The following is an 18,539-nucleotide window of genomic DNA, read 5'->3' on the forward strand; positions in this document are numbered from 1 at the left end:
GTACCCACTTAGACTAGTATAGTTTAATAGTAGATTCTGGTTTGCATACTTTGGTCTTACTAGCCACACAGCTACTGCAGATACTGAACTGAAAAGTTGCCTGTCCATTACCTCCAGAGATGCTATCCGACCCACTGCTACTTGACCCCAGCACTTTGGGTTTTACTGAAAATTACAGCATCTGCAGTTCCTTGTGTCTCTTTAAAAACTGTACATGGTACAGTTATATTACATTGTTTCATAGAATATCATTGCACAAGCGTCAATAGAAGTAATCTGAAGAAGGCCTCAACCCGAGACGATGCTTGTCCATTCCATCCACAGATGCTGTGCATTCCCTCCACAGACCCACTGAATTCTTTCAGCATTTTCAGCTTTCAGTTTTTTTTGTCAATAGAAGTGATTTCTCTTCAATTTCAATGGCCACTTGCGGCAAAACTGACAGACTGTTTTATTCAGAGACAACGGTGTCTGATTACTGCAGAGTGGTTACATGGAAACATTTTTGCCTAAAACATACTTTTTTTCCCTCACAACAGATTTTTTTCAATTAGGCCTGGGAGATTTATCTACCAACATACATTTTAAGTTGTCCAGCACCTATTCTATGTTCTCCTCAGAAATTACAGAGGAGAAATATTCATTGAAGACCTTGCCCATTTCCTGCACATCCAAACATAGATGTCCACATTAGTCTTTGAGGGGGCCTATTCTCTCCCAAAAAGAATACGACGATAGATGTAGTCAGCTGAACAAAGATGTGCAATTAAATTAGGAGATGACCTTGAAGGCAGATCTGAGGAGATAAAAATATTCCAGAGGGTTTTAGGGCTGGAGGGCATTAGATATGCGCAAGAATATGCTTATCAATAAGGATACAGATTTGTATACCAAGTAGCGATTTTAAAATGAACACACTACTTGAGCATGAAATAACTGAATTTCATTCAGAATTCAAGTTGGATACATTTTTTTTTATTACCTGTGAAACCTTTCGATGCTGAAAGATATTTTTAACAATTTTCAAATGTGAAATTATTGTTAATGTTCAGTGTCAAAATAGTAATTATCTATGAATGCTGACAGAAAGACCATTTTCCTTTTAGAGTTCCAAGTGCCAGTGACTGAACCTGATATAAACAACAGACTGGAATCGTTGTGCCTCAGTATGACTGAACATGCCTTGGGTGGTAAGCGTAAAGCATTGAAAATAGAATGTTATGCATGTAAACCTGAATCAGTTGTAAAATTAGAATGCTTCGGAATTATATGAAAGGACAACATGCTTTTAATTGGTTTGATCTGGTAAACCATATTTATTATAAAGACCCTGAGAGGATGAATAATCTCATAGCATTTTTGTTTCTGTTTTACAATTGTAAAGGTCGCTATTTGTCAGCTGCAATCTATAATTACTGTTAATGCCTTCATTATTTGATCTGTCACTTACAAAAAAAAGGTGAGGATTCTTGATAGAAAATTGCCCTGATCTGAAAAAAGATCCCAAACCAATTGGCCTATTTTGAATCCTCTAATTTTTCTGTGGAATTCCCTAAATGTTCCCTTTTATCTCAAAGTTAAATTGAACTGCTTTAACATCACCTCACCATATATAAAACTGTAAACATTTGCAGCATTGGAGTCCACTTGGATCATATCTATCTTTTTAATGAGAATCATTATGTCTTCTAATTTTGTTCCATAATTTGGTGTCATGCTATCCTTAAACTATATTGAACTCTCCTTTCAAAAGAGCATCCCATGTTCTAACAAATTGCAGGAAGGAATTCCAGCTGATACTTTCACTCTGACAATAATAAATGCTCAAACTAGAAGAAATAATCCTTCTTTCAAATCTTTATTCATTTTCAAGAAAACTTACTTTCTACCTTCTAGTATCACCTTGATCAATATGTATCATGATTATCAATGGATTTAATTTCCTTTCTTTCATGCAACAACCAGAAATCTTTTCAATACTAATGTATTGTAGTGATATATGATAGTAATTCTGAAATCCAGAAAGATTGTTGCCCTTTTATTATACCTTGGTTTACTTGCATTGTTAGTCTATTTCCAACTTCGTCTTTCCATTAAATGCCAACACATACTGCCTGCTTTCAGTTCTTAGTGTATTGTCCGTCAGCTTCATACATTGTAAATACATTCATGGCTTGTCTATCCAATGTGCTCATCCTCTTACCCAAATGCCTTTGGTCATCTTCTCTGTTTTCTGAAGTACGTATTTGGTGTTGGGAGCAAATTTTATGAATAGGTTCTCTCCATTTTATTCCAAGACACAATTGCAGGATAAATACCTGAGTTGCCTTCTCTTCACCCACTCTTAAGAACAATTCAGACGTGGCCCAGACACCACCTCCACTCTGCTGTAGAATTTGTAAAGTCCATGGCTATTCTTTCACAACTCATCTTTCCCATCCAGTCACTGGATTTTGTAATCTTGAATTTGAATGGCCTCAATGCCTGACCTTCTAGAAAGATTTACAACTCTGTTCCTCCTGACCCCAGATTCAAGAGTTTATTGCTCAATAGGAAACAGTTTTCTGTTAGAAGCCACAGTCGCTGAGCAGGTCATAGAGTCATAGGGTGATACTATGTGGAAACAGGCTCTTTGGCCCAGCTTGCCCACACTGGCCAACAATGTCCCAGCTGCACTAGTCCCACTTGCCTGCGCTTGGTCCATATCCCTCCAAACCTGTCTAATTGTTTATTAAACAATGGGATAGTCCCAGCCTCAACTACCTCCTCTGGCAGCTTGTTCCATACACCCACCATCCTTTGTGTGGAAAAAGTTACCCCTCGGATTCCTATTCCTTGAACGTTTGTCCGCTGGTCCTCGATTCCCCTACTCTGGGCAAGAGACTGTGCATCTACCCGATCTATTCCTGTCATGATTTTGTACATCTTTATAAGATCCCCCCCTCATCTTCCTGCGCTCCATGGAATAGAGACCCAGCCTACCCAACCTCTTACTATAGCTCACACCCTCTCGTCCTGGCAACACCCTCATAATTTTTTTCTGAACCCTTTCAAGCTTAACAATATCTTTCCTTTAACATGGTGCCCAGTACTGAACACAATATTCTAATGCGGTCTCAACTTCTACACTCAATACTCAGACTGATGAAGACCAAAGTGCCAAAAGCCTTTTTGACCACCTTATCTACCTGCGACTCGACCTTCAAGGAACCATGCACTTGTACTCCTAGATCCTTCTGCTCTACAACACTACCCAAAGGCCTACCATTTACTGTGTAGGTCCTGCCCTGGTTCGATGTCCCAAAATGCAACACCTCACACTTCTCTGTATTAAATTCCATCAACCATTCCTCCGCCCACCTAGCCAATCGGTACAGATCCTGCTATCGTTCACAACCATCTACACTATCTGCAAAACCACTCACTTTTGTACAATCAGCAAACGTGCTAATCTTGCCCTGTATGTTCTCATCCAAAACATTGATGTAGATGACAAACAGTAACGGGCCCAACACCAAACCTTGAGCCACACCACTACTCACAGGCCTCCAGTCCGAGAAGCAACCTTCCACCATCACCCTCTGCTTCCTTCCAGCATCTCAGAAAAACATGGATTGGTGAAGTTTCAGGTCAGGACCATTCTTCAGACCCAGTAATGTTTCGGGTCTGGGCCCTTCTTCAGACTCCTTTATCCTTCTCCTGAGATGCTGCCTGACCTGCTGAGCTGCTCCAGCATTCTGTGTCTTTTGTGAACCAACAACTGATATTGCTAGTTTCTACAACATTTTCTGTTATATTTGTGCTTGAAGTTTTATCAGCCTTTTCTTTGACCTTAGGGAATCCTTTCTGAAAATCCACCAGTATTTTCTGTATTTGATTGATTCATCCTATTGGTCACATAAACACTTGCCTTCAATACATTTGTTTGGCTGTTACTTAGTAGTTTGTGCTTTTAGCTATACAATTAATTTACTACAATATAAATGTTTAAAAAGGGAAATGGGTATACCTTTCACTCCCCATTCAGTTCCACACTTTAACTTCCTTTGCTATCAGAGTCTGCATCTTTTTGTTCTCCATCTATCACCTTCTAGCCTTTTGCTATCCCCACCCTTCACTCCCCCATCTGACTGTAATCTGCCAATCAACACCTCCTAATCTGTATCCACCAATTGCTTGCAAGCTCTTGCCCACTCTTCCCTCCACCTCTTTATAAAACTACTTCCCCCTCTTTCAGTCTAGATGAAGGGTCTCTTCATTTCCCTCCACAGATGCTACCTGATCCACTGTTTAGTTTAGTTTCAGTTTAGAGACACAGAGCAGAAAGAGGCCATTCAATCCACCAAGTCAGTGGCGGCCAGCCATCCCAGCACTCTAACACTATCCGACACATGCTGAAACTAAAATGGTAATTCCAAATAATCTTGATTAGTTCCCCTTTAAATAAGTTTAGAGCGGGAACATATGAAATAAATCAACCTGTGATTTTGGAGTTTTGCAATGGAATACCATTTAAATTGTCACTTTGAATGGAATTTATTATCTGCACTGTTGTCAAAACGTAAAGTGCAGTTTCAAGCATTCTCTGATGCAGATCAAATAAAAATGCTAGATTATATATCGATGTACATCACAGTATATGAGAATATTTCAATAAAACCATAGCACTGACTTTGGTTTAATTTTCAGATGGTGCTGACAGAACCTCGACCATCTAGAAGGATAAACTACACCAGTTGGTGCTGGCTCTGAATCTTATAAGGGATCGTGGGTTCAGACCACGTTCACAAGTTCCAGTCACGAGCCCTGGTCAGGGTCAATTGATATCTTGTTTCTGCAAGGTGTAACGAACATTTTATTTTTTTGCTCAAGTGTTTGGATTGTCACTGTGTCATTAAGTCCTGAAGCATTGTCAGGCCAAATAAAAGTACTTCAGTCCATGAAAAGGATTTGGCTGTGAAACAACCTCAGAGAAGTCCCAATTCGTGTGAGCAGAGTAATCAGTGCAGAAGTGGCCAATGAGTGGAGTAATCTTTTGCCATAGCAAGAGTTGGATTTCAAGTGTGGTTGGTTACTTTTCTGTACTTAGAAACATTTGTTTTAAAAATATCTATAAACTTGGATTAAAAATGTATCACCAAAAGAAACAGTGAGACACATACGATGTCTTTCATCTTGATTGTACCGGATATGGTTGTTGAGCTATTTTCAGGATTGAAGTGCTGTCGTCATGAAAAGGACTCTGAGGATAATAATTTAAGTGCAACTAAAATTAACTTGTTGTTTACATAAATATAAAGGGTACATAAATATTTTCAGGTATGCCATTGTTATATGTATTGTCATTGTTAAAGCATTTTTTATCCCCTCTGCAGTAGCAGCAGGTTTGCTCTTTTTGATTAGCAGCAAAGCTATGCTTCCATGGGATAGTTGCTTATTCTAAAATAAAATGTAAGTGCTCAGTCTGAGTAAGTACAGATGTTGAAGATGATGAAAAAGAGAAAGGATGTTCTGGAATGTTGGTGAATGTGGGAGAGTTGTGATACCGTATGAGTTAGTCAATCAGTTTTGCAGTCAGTCTAACTGTTGGCAAGTATGCTCTTTGCTCTTGTTTTGCTTCAGATTTTTGCGCCTCCCCCCCTCCATTCCCTCCCATCCTCATTGCAAAAAGACCCAATGTTTACAGTTAAATTAAGTTGGTACTTCATTAAAATTATCAGGTCCTAAATATTTTCTACATCCTCTCCCTGGCCACTTACCCAAAGTGTTCAAAAATCTGCTGTCTGGAGATTAAGCATTGAATAGAGATGGAGAGAGCAAGTTTATATAATATACAAGGCAAAGGAAGGGCAAGGTCTAAGAAAAATCGGAGAGAAACTGGATGAGGTTGAATAAATATGGATATTTTGTAAGAAATTGAGTTGGAATTGCAGTATTATAGGATAGCAGAGTATGAAACTATTTTCAGAATAAGTGCATTTATGTTTATACAGTGAATGCAAGTTCAAACATTTTATGTGACTCCATTCATGCTAACACAAAAACCTGTTTAATGAGAGTCATTAAAAGTATTTACAAATCAGAATTGATATTTATTCCTCCACTGATTTATAGATGCAGAGGTTATCTATTAATTAGATGTATTATTTTAGATATGTTAAGTATTAACTTGCTATGGCTGGTAACCATGAGTATGTCTCAAAATATTAACATCCATTTAGTTAATTTTTAATATTATTGCTTATTTCTATTGATAAGGTATAGTTGAAATATTTACATTGATAAAAAAATGTTTTGCTAAGAAGTGCTGCCTAGTGAATTAATTTTAACATGTGGCTTTGTCTTGAGAACACTGATGCCATTCTTTTTTTCTGTTGAGTCCTGTATTGACTGCAGGTGTAGAGCTTGATTAATACTATCCTATGTAAATTGAATTATTTATGAAATGAATGCATGCTATAAGGCTGTGAAGTCAAATATCTAGAAATAAAGCGGCAGTGCCTTTCCTTTTGTATCTTCCACATACCCCAAAACATTAACTGTTTTATACAGAACAAATAGCACCATCAATTCAAAAACAAAGGTGATAAAGATGTATTCTTGATATTTATGGTCTTTGTTTTTGTTTGCACACTGAATATCCTTGCAAGCTCTGCACAGTAACTGTTTTGAAATGCTTAATTGTTTGTGGACATTGGATAAACTTAGTCGTGGAATGGTATAGAACAACTTACTGTGGTAAGCTGTGGCAGATACTGACTGACATTTCTCAAATTTCTACCAGGTTACTGCAATGCCTTTACGAGATTATGGCTGGAAAAAATACCTAGTAGTGGGGATATTTTAAAGTTCAGAGCAAGGGCTTGCTATGGATGTGTGTGCACTATATATGAGAAACTAGATCAAACAAATTTTTTTAAATTGTTTTGTACAAGCTATCAGGATTTGATGAGATGGCTTTTATTTTTTGTATTTCTTTAACGATTCAGAAAATAGTGAATGTTTATTCCTCTGAGAGGAATAGGAAGCTAATAATAAGTAGTATCTTCCTCCCTCTTTTTTTTATATATTATATTATTCCCTAAGTATTTATGGACAGTTTTGTTGAACAGTGTAGAACCTTTTTCTGTCTTTAAAATACACCATCCCATATTATTTTATTTCCTTTGTTGCATGTCAGACAGAGGTAATCCCCACCTGGTAGGTGCATGCATGCTATTGTTCTTGTTTTCCTGGACAAGAAATATGTTTCTTGCATAGTTACTGCTGCACATAAATGCATATTTTTAGTTTGTCACCTTATGGAAAAAGCACGTTTGTTACATGTTAAAGCTTTATGACAAACTCTCGTATGTTTTACTTGCAGTTCTTTGCAAGTGGATAGTTTTCAAATGTTCTTGTTTAAAGTTACCAATGAATTACTCTTGTGACTTAAAACAGCAAATGCAACAATGTATTTATTTACTCCCAGTTCTGTCACTTAACTAAAATGACGGTTATTTCATATCAGCATTATATTGAAAGTGAAGGGAGATAATACAAGTTTTTGTAACATTGTGGTGTATGTGTTTGTTTTTTGCAAAATAAAAATTACACATCCAGTTTGAACATTCATGCTACGCCAAAGAAAGCTTCTGTATCTAAGCACTAAAGATGAGTAATAAGGCCATTCTCTTGAAGAGCAAAGTGGTCAGAGAACAGTTGTCTGCATTTTCCTCTTACTCCGTCAGTGTTGTCATGTTCTGTGCCATTTTCTGTTCAGGAAAGTGGCATTAAATGTTAAATCTCTTGTGCCTGAGCAAGCAGGTGTTAAGAATAATCTATGTTGGTTGACCTATCATATGGTTCTTTTTTTTATTAGCTTTCTCTTTGACTTTCACTTTGGGGCAATCTTTTTCACTGAGCACTACTGTTTAACTACTTAACACAATTCAAGCCAACTAATAAGCCCCTGGTTTGGCGAATGTTGTGAGACAATGTTGTAGGCAGTGGTCACATTCGCAGTACAGTAATATCTTGATTCAGTGTTTCCACTTTGAAGGAAATTACCCGAAATTCGGGGAATTCTGGTTGTCTTCGGGTAATTTTATGGGAAACTGAATAATTTCCAGATATTTCCACATCCGGCCCGCGAACGGGTGTAAAGGGAAAACATACAGCACTGCCGATTTGGTGCTCAAGGGATTAAACAGAGCGCTGTCAATTTAACGCGTGGGAATTTAAACCAAGAACTACTGCGCTATGGATTCTAATGGCCCTGTCCCACTTAGGAAACCTGAACGGAAACCTCTGGAGACTTTGCGCCCCACCCAAGGTTTCCGTGCGGTTCCTGGAGGTTTTTGTCAGTCTCCCTACCTGCAACCTCCGGCAACCAGCTGCAACCTCCGGGAACCGCATGGAAACCTTAGGTGGGGCGCAAAGTCTCCAGAGGTTTCCGTTCAGGCTTCCTAAGTGGGACAGGGGCATAAATATAGCGCTACTGCTATGGGCTTTAAACATAGCGCTATGGGCCATGGGTCACAGACTGTTCGGGAAAATTCTTGTATAACAATGAGTCTTTGGAATTCTCTTTCATTGGAAGTTGAGCCTTTGATTATTTTTCAGGCAATGGTAGAATTCTGGATAAGCCGAGTGGTGAAAAGTTAACAGTGGGCGGTGGGATTGCAGATACATTGGGATTGGCCTTGATTTTGCAGAAAGGTTGGTGGGCTCAAGGGGCCGAGAGGGAGGGGAGGGAGAAGAAGGAGGGAGAGAGGGAGGGAGAGAAAAAAGGGAGATGGAGGGAGGGACGGAGAGAAAGAGGGAGGGGGGGAGAGAGAGAGGGAGGGATGGAGAGAGGGATCGAGAGAGGGGGGAGAGGGTGGGAGGGAGAGAGCAGAGACTGAGATGAGAGCAGGTTGAAAAAGAAGACAATGACAGCTGTTGGAGGCATCGAAAGCTGCCTTGCATAACACTACAAGTGAGCAACAGAAGCAGGCAGATACGGTGTAGTTACATAGATCTGTTTTGCCTTGTTCTTCTTTGTGTTGTTAACGTGTGCCCGCGAAAATAACCCAACAACAAATAGCATGCAGGAAGCATTTTTGAAAATTTCAGGAAATACCATCAAATTCCAGGAAATTTGGGATTCTATTTAAGGAAATTTTTTTTTTTGATGTGTGGAAGCTGCACTTTAGATACTTTCCTAGAAAATGAAGCTCTGAATAAAACAACTCATTATTTTGAACTCGGCTTATTGCTGAAGGTACACACAAATGCTGGAGAAACTCAGCGGGTGCAACAGCATCTATGGAGCAAAGGAAATAGGCAACGTTTCGGGCCGAAACCCTTCTTCAGACTGGCTTATTGCTGACTCCAGCTAACTCACTGGTAAGTCTGTACATTTTTCCACATTATTTACTCTGGATGTTTACCTTTTTATTCCACTCCCATTCTTGGCTCCAGTATAAAACGATTCACCCACTGGAGCTTTGATTCCCCTGCGCAGAGTTATAGTGTTGTACTTGTGTTGGCCGTATGAGATATGTCTGACCTGAACACCATGCTCCTCTATCTACTTCTGACTGGAGCTTTGATTCCCGAGTGCAGACTTATCGCATTAGATTTATTTAAAAAAGAACTGCAGATGCTGGAAAAATGGAAGGCAGACAAAAATGCTGGAGAAGCTCAGCGGGTGAGGCAGCATCTATGGAGCGAAGGAATATGTGATGTTTCAGGTCGAGACCCTTCTTCAGACTGATGTGGGGGGGGGCAATATAGACAATAGGTGCAGGAGTAGACCATTCGGCCCTTCGAGCCAGCACCGCCATTCAATGTGATCATGGCTGATCATCCACAATCAGTGCCCCATTCCTGCCTTCACCCCATGTCCTCTAACTCCGCTATCTTTAAGAACCCTATCTAGCTGTCTCTTGGAAGTATCCAGAGAACCGGCCTCCACTGCCCTCTGAGGCAGAGAATTCCACAGACTCACAACTCTGTGTGAAAAAGTATTTCCTCATCTCCGTTCTAAATGGCTTACCCCTTATTCTTAAACTGTAGCCCCTGCTGGACTCCCCCAACATCGGGAACATGGTTCCTGCCTCTAGCGTGTCCAAACCCTTAATAATCTAATATGTTTCAATAAGATCCCCCTCATCCTTCTAAATTCCAGAGTATACAAGCCCAGCCACTCCATTCTCTCAGCATATGACAGTCCCGCCATCCCGTGAATTAACCTTATGAACCTACGCTGCACTCCCTCAATATAATGAGCACAAGAGGAGGTGTGAGGATTGCTATTCACTTCCCATTTTCCCACAAAGCTTTTATTTGTCTTGCAGGTCACCAGTTAAAAGTTATGGAATACTTTCCATTTGCTGAGATGAGATCAGCTCCAACAATGTTCCAGTGTTGAGTGTTCCAGAAACTCAACACCATTAAAAAGAAATTTGGACAGGTATACGGATGTGAACGGTTCAGAGGGATATAGGCCAAATTCAGGCAAATGGGACCAGCTTAGATGTGGCATCTTGGTTGGCACGGACAAGTTAGGCTAAAGGGCGTGTTTCTGTGCTGTATCACTCTTAAGTTTGCCAGCAGAGGCTTTTATTGAATTCGTAGAAATATTATATATCTATTTACTTTAAAGAAATATGCTGCATTTTGTGGTTGAATTTTGCTGACTCGTATTGTTTGTGTAATACATGGCCTTTTTACTCAATTGCTTTAGCCACCTAGAGCAGACCTAAAGCTTAAATTCCCTTAAGAGGTCAGACCGTGTTATGGTCAATTGAACAAAACAGTTACAATAAGCTAAAGTGAGTATTTTAAGAAATGTTAAAGTGGTCTATCATTTCCAAAGTTAGGAAAGACTGAGGGGAAATAAAGGGATTTTCCAGACTTGGAGAATGTGTGAAACCTTAGATGTTCATAGTACAACAATCAAAGGTTGGCGAGTCCTAATCTGCAGAATGTTAGTTTAAGATCACCATAGGAATAAGGAAGGAGGTTAAGGGGATTTTTTTCCCAAAAAGGTACTGTTTAGGGTGTGGGAATGAATTCGGAGAAAATCTGTTCAGCTTGTGATTCACCGTGGCTCAAAGTAGATCAGGAATTTCAAAACTTTCTGGGCGGAGGAGAATTGGGAGTCTCTTTATTCTAAAGATCTGATACGATAATTTGCAGCATCTGCAGTATTTTACACTTTAATGCAAATAACTGCAGATTTTTGTTTAACTGTTTTTCATTAATATCTTGTTGATAGTGCATTATTTTCTTTGAGTTTAGCATGATTAATTTGGTGATAAAACTTCTCCAATCTATTGCTGAATATATATAAACAAAAATCTAAGTGCTGAAATAACTCAGTGGGTCAGGCAGCATCTGTGGCGGGAATGGATAGATAGGTGATGTTTCTGATTGTGTCAGATCCTGCTCTAATCAGTCTGAAGAAGGGTTCCAACCTGAAACAACATCGATCTATTCCCTCCCGAGATGCTGCCTGACCCACTGAGTTACTCCAGCATTTTGTTTTGTTCAAGATTCCAGCATCTCCAGTTCCTTGTCTCCAAAAAAAAATCTAGGTTTTCATCTGCTCAGGACAGATCTATTTTTCGTGACTGTAAAATGAAAACAACTTAATGCCCAACTAACTCCTGAAGCAGATATTTAGGGGACAGACCAAAGGTAATCATTTATTTTAAATGTTTTTTTTTAAATCAATTGGCCAATGCTGTAGGCACATTCAGTCAGTCCAGAATACATGCATGTTCAGAAAGCCCAAGTTGGTAAATCAGAGATACTGTTAGTTTAGTTTTGGTTTAGTTAATTATTATCATGTACAGTGAAAAGCTTTTTGTTGCCTTCTATTCAGTTAAAGAAAAGATTATACATGATAATGAAGCCATTCACAGTGTACAGATAAAGGATACAGTATTAAATGCAAGATAAAAGCTGAGAAAATATAGTTCAATAGTCTCCAATGAAGGTGATGGGTGCGCACTCCAGCTGTTGTGAGGATGGTTCAGTTGCCTGATAACATCTGGGAAGAAACTGTCCCTGAAACTGGGAATATACGCAAGACAAGACAAGAGACATTTATTGTCACATGTACCAATTGGTACAGTGAAATTTGAGGACACCAGACAGCCATACGAATAATAAAGAACACAACACACGATAGACTTTAACACAAACTTACGTACAGAAGATACTTAACTGTAATCCTCCTACAAATTCCTTTTAACTGGACTTCCTGCTTGAAGCAAACATTCATTATGTATCTATACAAACTTCAGCTATCACGATGGATTGAGGATATCTACTTACACTCCAGATGGAATTATTAGCTCCTTTGTGTGTTGTAATTTATGATCAATGTATTATCCGCTAGACATTACTGACTAGCTTTCGCGCATGGAACACAGTTGTTAGTCCATGTTCAGGAATACATTAGAATGAGACTTATACCAGTTTATAAGGCCTCTTGATGAACATCTTTGTATCTTTAGCCACAGGCCAGGTCCAGAGGACTGGAGAGGAGCTAATGTTCCTTTGTTTAAGAAAGTGTGGGGAGAATACAGGGAACTATACTGAGAATACACTGAGCTTCATGTAAGTGGTTAGATAAGCTGCTGGAGAGGATCTTTGGAATAGGATCTCCTCATTTGGGATGGAACGGGCTAATTAGTGACAGTCGTCATGGCTTTGTCTTGAATTTTGTTCAGTTTGAGCAGTTGGAGGTCTGGACTTCTAGTATTGTGATATATAAAAAACGGAGTAAAAAAAAGAAAAAAAAAAGGTAAAACACAAAAACAAAAAATAAAAAAAAAAAAAAAAAAAAAAAAAAAAAAAAAAAAAAAAAAAAAAAAAAAAAAAAAAAAAAAAAAAAAAAAAAAGAAAAAAAAAAAAAATAACAAAAAAAAAAAAAAACAAAAATAAAAAAAAAAAAAAAAAAAAAAAAAAAAAAAAAAAAAAAAAAAAAAAAACAGGTGTCAAAGGTGATTGATGAGGTGAGGGCAGCAGATATTGTCCACATTGATTTCAGTAGGGCATTTGATGTTCTCTGTTGGTAGGCTGATCCAGAAGATTAAGGTGCATAGGATCCACATTGTCTTGGTCATTTGGATTCAGAACTGGCTTACTCAGAAGAGCTTTGGTGGAAGGGTAATATTCAGGTTGGAGGTCTGGAATCTATTATTTGCGATATATAAAAATGACGGATGTAAATGTAGATGAGTTGGTTAGTAAATTTGCAGCCAACACAAAAGTTAGTGGAGTTGCAGACAGTAAGGAAGACTATCAAAGGTACTGCGAGATATAGATCAACTACAGAATTGGGCAGGGAAATGGTAGACTGAGTTTAACCTGAACAAGTGTGAGAAGTTGCACTTGGGGAGGTTGAATGTAAGGAGAGCGTACAAAGTTAACAGCAAGAGTCTTTACAGCATTGATGTTCAGAGGGATCTTGGGATTCAAGTCCATAGCTCCCTGAAAGTAGCTACCCAAATAGTTAGTGATAAAAAAAAAGACATATGGTATGTTTGCCTTCATCAATCAGGATGCTGAATATGTCAGTAAGCCAGGTGGCAGCTTTATAGGACTTTGGTTCAGCTGCATTTGTAGTATACTGTGCTGCTCTGGTTGTTCCATTACATGCTTTGGAGAGGGTGCAGGATATTTACCAAAGTACGGCCTAGATTAGAAGGTATTAGCTGCAAAGTGAGGTTGGACAAACCTGAATTGTTTTCTCTGGAATGTTGGAAGTTGAGGGGAGAGCTGATAAAAGTATATAAAATTATGACAATGGGGCAGATAGTCGTAATCTTTTTCCAAAGGTGGAAAGATCAAATACTGGAGGGCATAGCTTTAAGGTAAGAGGAGTAAAATTTAAAGGAGATGTGTGGAGCAAGTTTTTTTTTTACACAGAGTAGTGCAGACCTGGTGCATGCTGGTGGTGGAGGCAGATGTAATAGTAGCATTTAAGAAACTTGAACAGGCACATGGATATGCAGGGAATGGAGGCATACGAGTCATGTGCAGGCAGAGATGAGTTTAAGCTGCCATTAAGTTCAGGGCTGAAAGTTTGTTCCTGCATTGTACGCTTCTATGTTCTAATTGTATGTTGTCACTGGATTTCCTGACAGTTGAGAACTTGAAGATTGGATTAGTCTTGATCTTGTTAAATGATGCATCTGTCTAGAGGGGCTATGTGACCAACATCTGCTTCACGTTGTGCCCTCCCACACATAAATGTAAAAGCCCTGCTCACTAATCTGGTGAATAAAAATCTTAAACGGACCCATTCCTCACATCTAGCGAGTTGACACCCGTGAAAATTGTAGTGAGTGTGAATATTACTGAAAATCTGGAATTTGCAATGGGTTTTTAATTTCATTTTGAGTCAACAAATGGAAGTAAAATAAAAAACATTACTTTCTACTTGTTTACTTTTTGTGGAATCCAATTCTTTAACATATTTAGTTAGTGATTTTTATTTGCCTCCCCACTTCTTTGCCTGAGGCACTGCTTGAACGATATCAGCACCACTCCACCATGATCCTGGTGCAGTTGCAATACAAACTATTCATCTTTGTCATTGTTATTTCATTAAAGTGGAAAACAGTTTCAGGATTTCTCTCCGAGTAGAATAAATGTTTCCTGACACACAAGCCCATTTGGTCCACTGAGTGAAGGCCTGGTCTCTAATCGATCCCAATCACCCATCAATCTCGTGCACTTTGCCTTCCACACAGAAATCCCGAAGATGCTGTCAGTGATTCAGCTCCCAAAATCCAAGAAAAACCTGTATTTCAAGTATTTAAAGTCTCAACATGTTATAAATTGCACTGGAAAATAATACTAAAGCATAAGAGTTGGTAAATATTTTAAAATGTAATAAATTATATTGTTTTTAGCTTTAATTTAATTTTGGACATTTTATAATCTTTACTTAATGCTCCAGAGAAAGCCTAAAACTAGCCTAAAATTGGTTATTTTTTGTGTGATTGGCTACACAATCAGCTCCTGCAACAACAGCACTACCCGCTGCACCGTTGTGCTGTCAATCACAAGGTTGCAGAGTGCCTGGCCCTCCAGTGCCAGACAACAGTTTTCACAGATGCCCGATAGTAATCAATATTAGAGAAAAATGGAACAATGTGCTGCAGCTTATCAGATGTGTGTGGCGATGTTTCATAGAGGTCAGCCTTAGAAGACAGCAAAAACCCAGACAAATTTGTTGTGGCTTGCCTTATCCAGTCTCTGCTGGACTAAATTAATGCTTTAATGAGATGTAATTGGATTAGTTCTGAACCAGCTGGCTTATTTGCACCTCAAAGCACCTGTCAAGTTCGGTAAGAAGGCCTGTCCTACTATGGCGACCTAATTTGCGAGTTTAGAAGAGTTTGTGTTTGCCACAAACTCGCAGCATGGGCGACACATGGTCCTAGGAGGTCACTGTAACTCTACTTCATGCTCGAGAGAAGTTCCCCCATACTCATGGCCTCTGTTTGGTCGAGGAAACATTTTTCAGCATGGTTCTTTTGACTCGTAGTGCAGTGGTAGTGGGGTCGCCATGTAGTTAGAGGTAGCCGAGGTAGCCGAGGGCAATCTCCTTTGCTGAATGGGCATTTTAATTGGCTCATTGGATGCCCGTTAAACTTTATTAAAAGTTTTCTGGGTTCTTAAAAGTGTCTCCACTCCTTCCCCCCCCCCCTCCCCTACCCGGACCCGTGCTCTGTACACTGTGCCAGCCGTCTTTTACCTTCGTTCATAGAAACATAGAAAATAGGTGCAGGAGGAGGCCATTCTGCCCTTTGATCCAGCACCGCCATTCGTTGTGGTCATGGCTGATCGTCCCCAATCAATAACCCGTGCCTGCCTTCTCCCCATATCCCTTGACCCCACTAGCCCCTAGAGCTCTATCTAACGCTCTCTTAAATTCATCCAGTGATTTGGCCTCCACTGCCCTCTGTGGCAGGGAATGCCACAAATTCACAACTCTCTGGATGAAAAAGTGTTTTCTCACCTCAGTCTTAAAGTGCCTCCTCTTTATTCTGAGACTGTGGCCCCTGGTTCTGGACTCGCCCAACATTGGGAACATTTTTCCTGCATCTAGCTTGTCCAGTCCTTTTATAATTTTATATGTTTCTATAAGATTTTCCCCTCATCCTTCTAAACTCCAGTGAATACAAGCCTAGTCTTTTCAATCTTTCCTCATATGACAGTCCCGCCATCCCAGGGATCAATCTTGTGAACATACGCTGCACTGCCTCAATCACAAGGATGTTCTTACTCAAATAAGGAGACCAAAACTGTACGTAATAATCCAGATGTGGTCTCACCAGAGCCCTATACAACTGCAGAAGAACCTCTCTACTCCTATACTGAAATCCCCTTGTTATGAAGGCCAACATTCTATTAGCTTTCTTCACTGCGTGCTATACCTGCACACCAACTTTCAGTGGACACCCAGGACTCGCTGTACCTTCCCCTTATCTAACCTAATCCCATTAAGATAATAATCTGCCCCATTATTTTTGCCACCAAAGTGGTAACCTCACATTTATCTATATTATACTGCATCTGCCCACTTAACCTTTAGGTTAGATTAGATTCCTTTATTTGTCATTCAGACCTTTCGGTCTGAACAACATTTTGTTGCCGGCAGTCATACATATAATAATAATAAATAACAAAACATACAATAAACACAAATTAACATCCACCACAGTGAGTTCACCAGGCACCTCCTCACTGCGATGGAGGCAAAAGTCTTAAAGTCTCTGTCTCTTCCCTCCTTATTCTCCCACTGCACTGAGGCGATATGTTGTTACCCCACCGGGCGATGGTAAATCAGTCCCGCAGCTCAACCGAGCTCCGCGAACGGACCGGTTCAAGCTCCGCGGCCCAGGGTGGTCGAAGCTGCCGAATATGCCGCCCTCCAGTCCAGCGGACGCAGCTGCTGCCGCGGGAGCTCCGTAAGAACAGGTCACCAACCTGTGACCTGCGAGCTCCCGACGATGGCCCAGCCCCGGATTCAGGTCGCCACCGCTGGAACGCCGCCTCAGCCCCAAGTCGGGCCAGTCCAGGTCACCCTGCAACCTCCTAACATCCTCTTCACAATTCACACTGCCACCCAGGTTTGTGTCATCCGCAAACTTGCTAGTGTTGCTCCTAATTCCCTCTTCCAAATCATTAATATATATGGTAAACAGTTGCGGGCCCAACACTGAGCCTTGCGGCACTCCACTCGCCACTGCCTGCCATTCTGAAAAGGACCCGTTCCCTCCTACTCTTTGCTTCCTGTCTGCCAACCAATTTTCTATCCATGTCGACACCCTACCCCCAATACCATATACTCTAATTTTAGTTACCAGTCTCCCGTGCGGGACCTTATCAAAGGATTTCTGAAAGTCTGGATACACTACATCCACTGGCTCCCCTTCCATTTTACTTGTCACATCCTCAAAAAATTCCAGAAGATTAGTCAAGCATGATTTCTCTTTCATAAATCCATGTTGACTTGGACTAATCCTTTTACTGCTATCCAAATGCCCCATTATTACCTCTTTAATATTTGACTCCAGCATCTTTCCCACCACTGAAGTCAGGCGAACTGGTCTGTAATTCCCCGTTTTCTCTCTCGCTCCTTTCTTGAAAAGAGGGATAACATTAGCTAACCTCCAATCCACAGGAACTGATCCTGAATCTATTGAACATTGGAAAATGATCACCAATGCGTCCACTATTTCTAGAGCCACCTCCCTGAGGACCCTGGGATGCAGACCATCAGGCCCAGGGGATTTATCATTCTTCAGTCCCATTAGCCTATCCAATACTATTTCTCACCTAATGAAAATTTCTATCAGTTCCTCTACCTCCTTAGATCCTCTGTCCTCCAGTACATCTGGGAGATTGTTTGTGTCTTCCTTAGTGAAGACAGATCCGAAGTACCTATTCAATTGTTCTGCCATTTCCTTGTTCCCCATAATAATTTCACCCGTGTCTGCCTTCAAGGGACGCACATTTGAGGCTTTGCTACTCTTTTTCCCTAGTTAATCATATCTCAAGAAGCTTTTGCAAGACTGTCGCAAAAGGTTTATTAGTTTTATAGGCCAGATTCCGCTATAATAACTTTAAAAATTACTATCTTTTCAACCTCTCGCCCGTATTGCCCATTTTGTAAAGCAAACAATTAAAGGTTGTCCTATCAAAATTTCCCATATATATAACCCTCTATATATCTTCCGGCTACTCTTTGCTGAGTTATACCGCATCTTTTTCTTTTAGTTTTATTCTAATCCCTAACTTCTCTTCTCAAACCACGGTTTCACCTCCTACTCCTAGAAAGCCGATCTTTCTTCCTTTTTGGAATGAAATGATCCTGCGTCTTCCGGATTATGCCCAGAAATTCCTGTCATTGCCGTTCCACCGTCATTCCTTCTAAGTACACATTCCAGTCTACCTTGGCCAGCCCCCCTCTCATGCCTTCATGTTCCCCTTTGTTAAGAAATGGCATCACTGCCACTTCCGATTTAACCATCTCCTTTTGTAAT

The 18,539-nt window shown here is 40.0% G+C and overlaps 1 protein-coding gene across 3 annotated transcripts in view; it reads left to right on the forward strand.

Annotated features, from left to right (window-relative positions):
* The window catches only part of samd4a (sterile alpha motif domain containing 4A), a 118,496-nt gene extending 110,882 nt beyond the window's left edge, over nucleotides 1-7,614 (forward strand). For all 3 annotated transcript variants that reach the window (XM_055640445.1, XM_055640447.1, XM_055640446.1), the window contains 2 exons: nucleotides 1,107-1,190; nucleotides 4,690-7,614. In XM_055640445.1, coding sequence (XP_055496420.1) covers nucleotides 1,107-1,190; nucleotides 4,690-4,718 — 113 coding nt within the window. In that variant the 3' untranslated portion in view covers nucleotides 4,719-7,614. The remainder of the gene's footprint in view (nucleotides 1-1,106; nucleotides 1,191-4,689) is intronic.
* Nucleotides 7,615-18,539: the final 10,925 nt, after the last annotated feature.

Source organism: Leucoraja erinacea, chromosome 9, assembly GCF_028641065.1.
Source record: "Leucoraja erinacea ecotype New England chromosome 9, Leri_hhj_1, whole genome shotgun sequence".
NCBI classification, from domain to species: Eukaryota; Metazoa; Chordata; class Chondrichthyes; order Rajiformes; family Rajidae; genus Leucoraja; species Leucoraja erinaceus.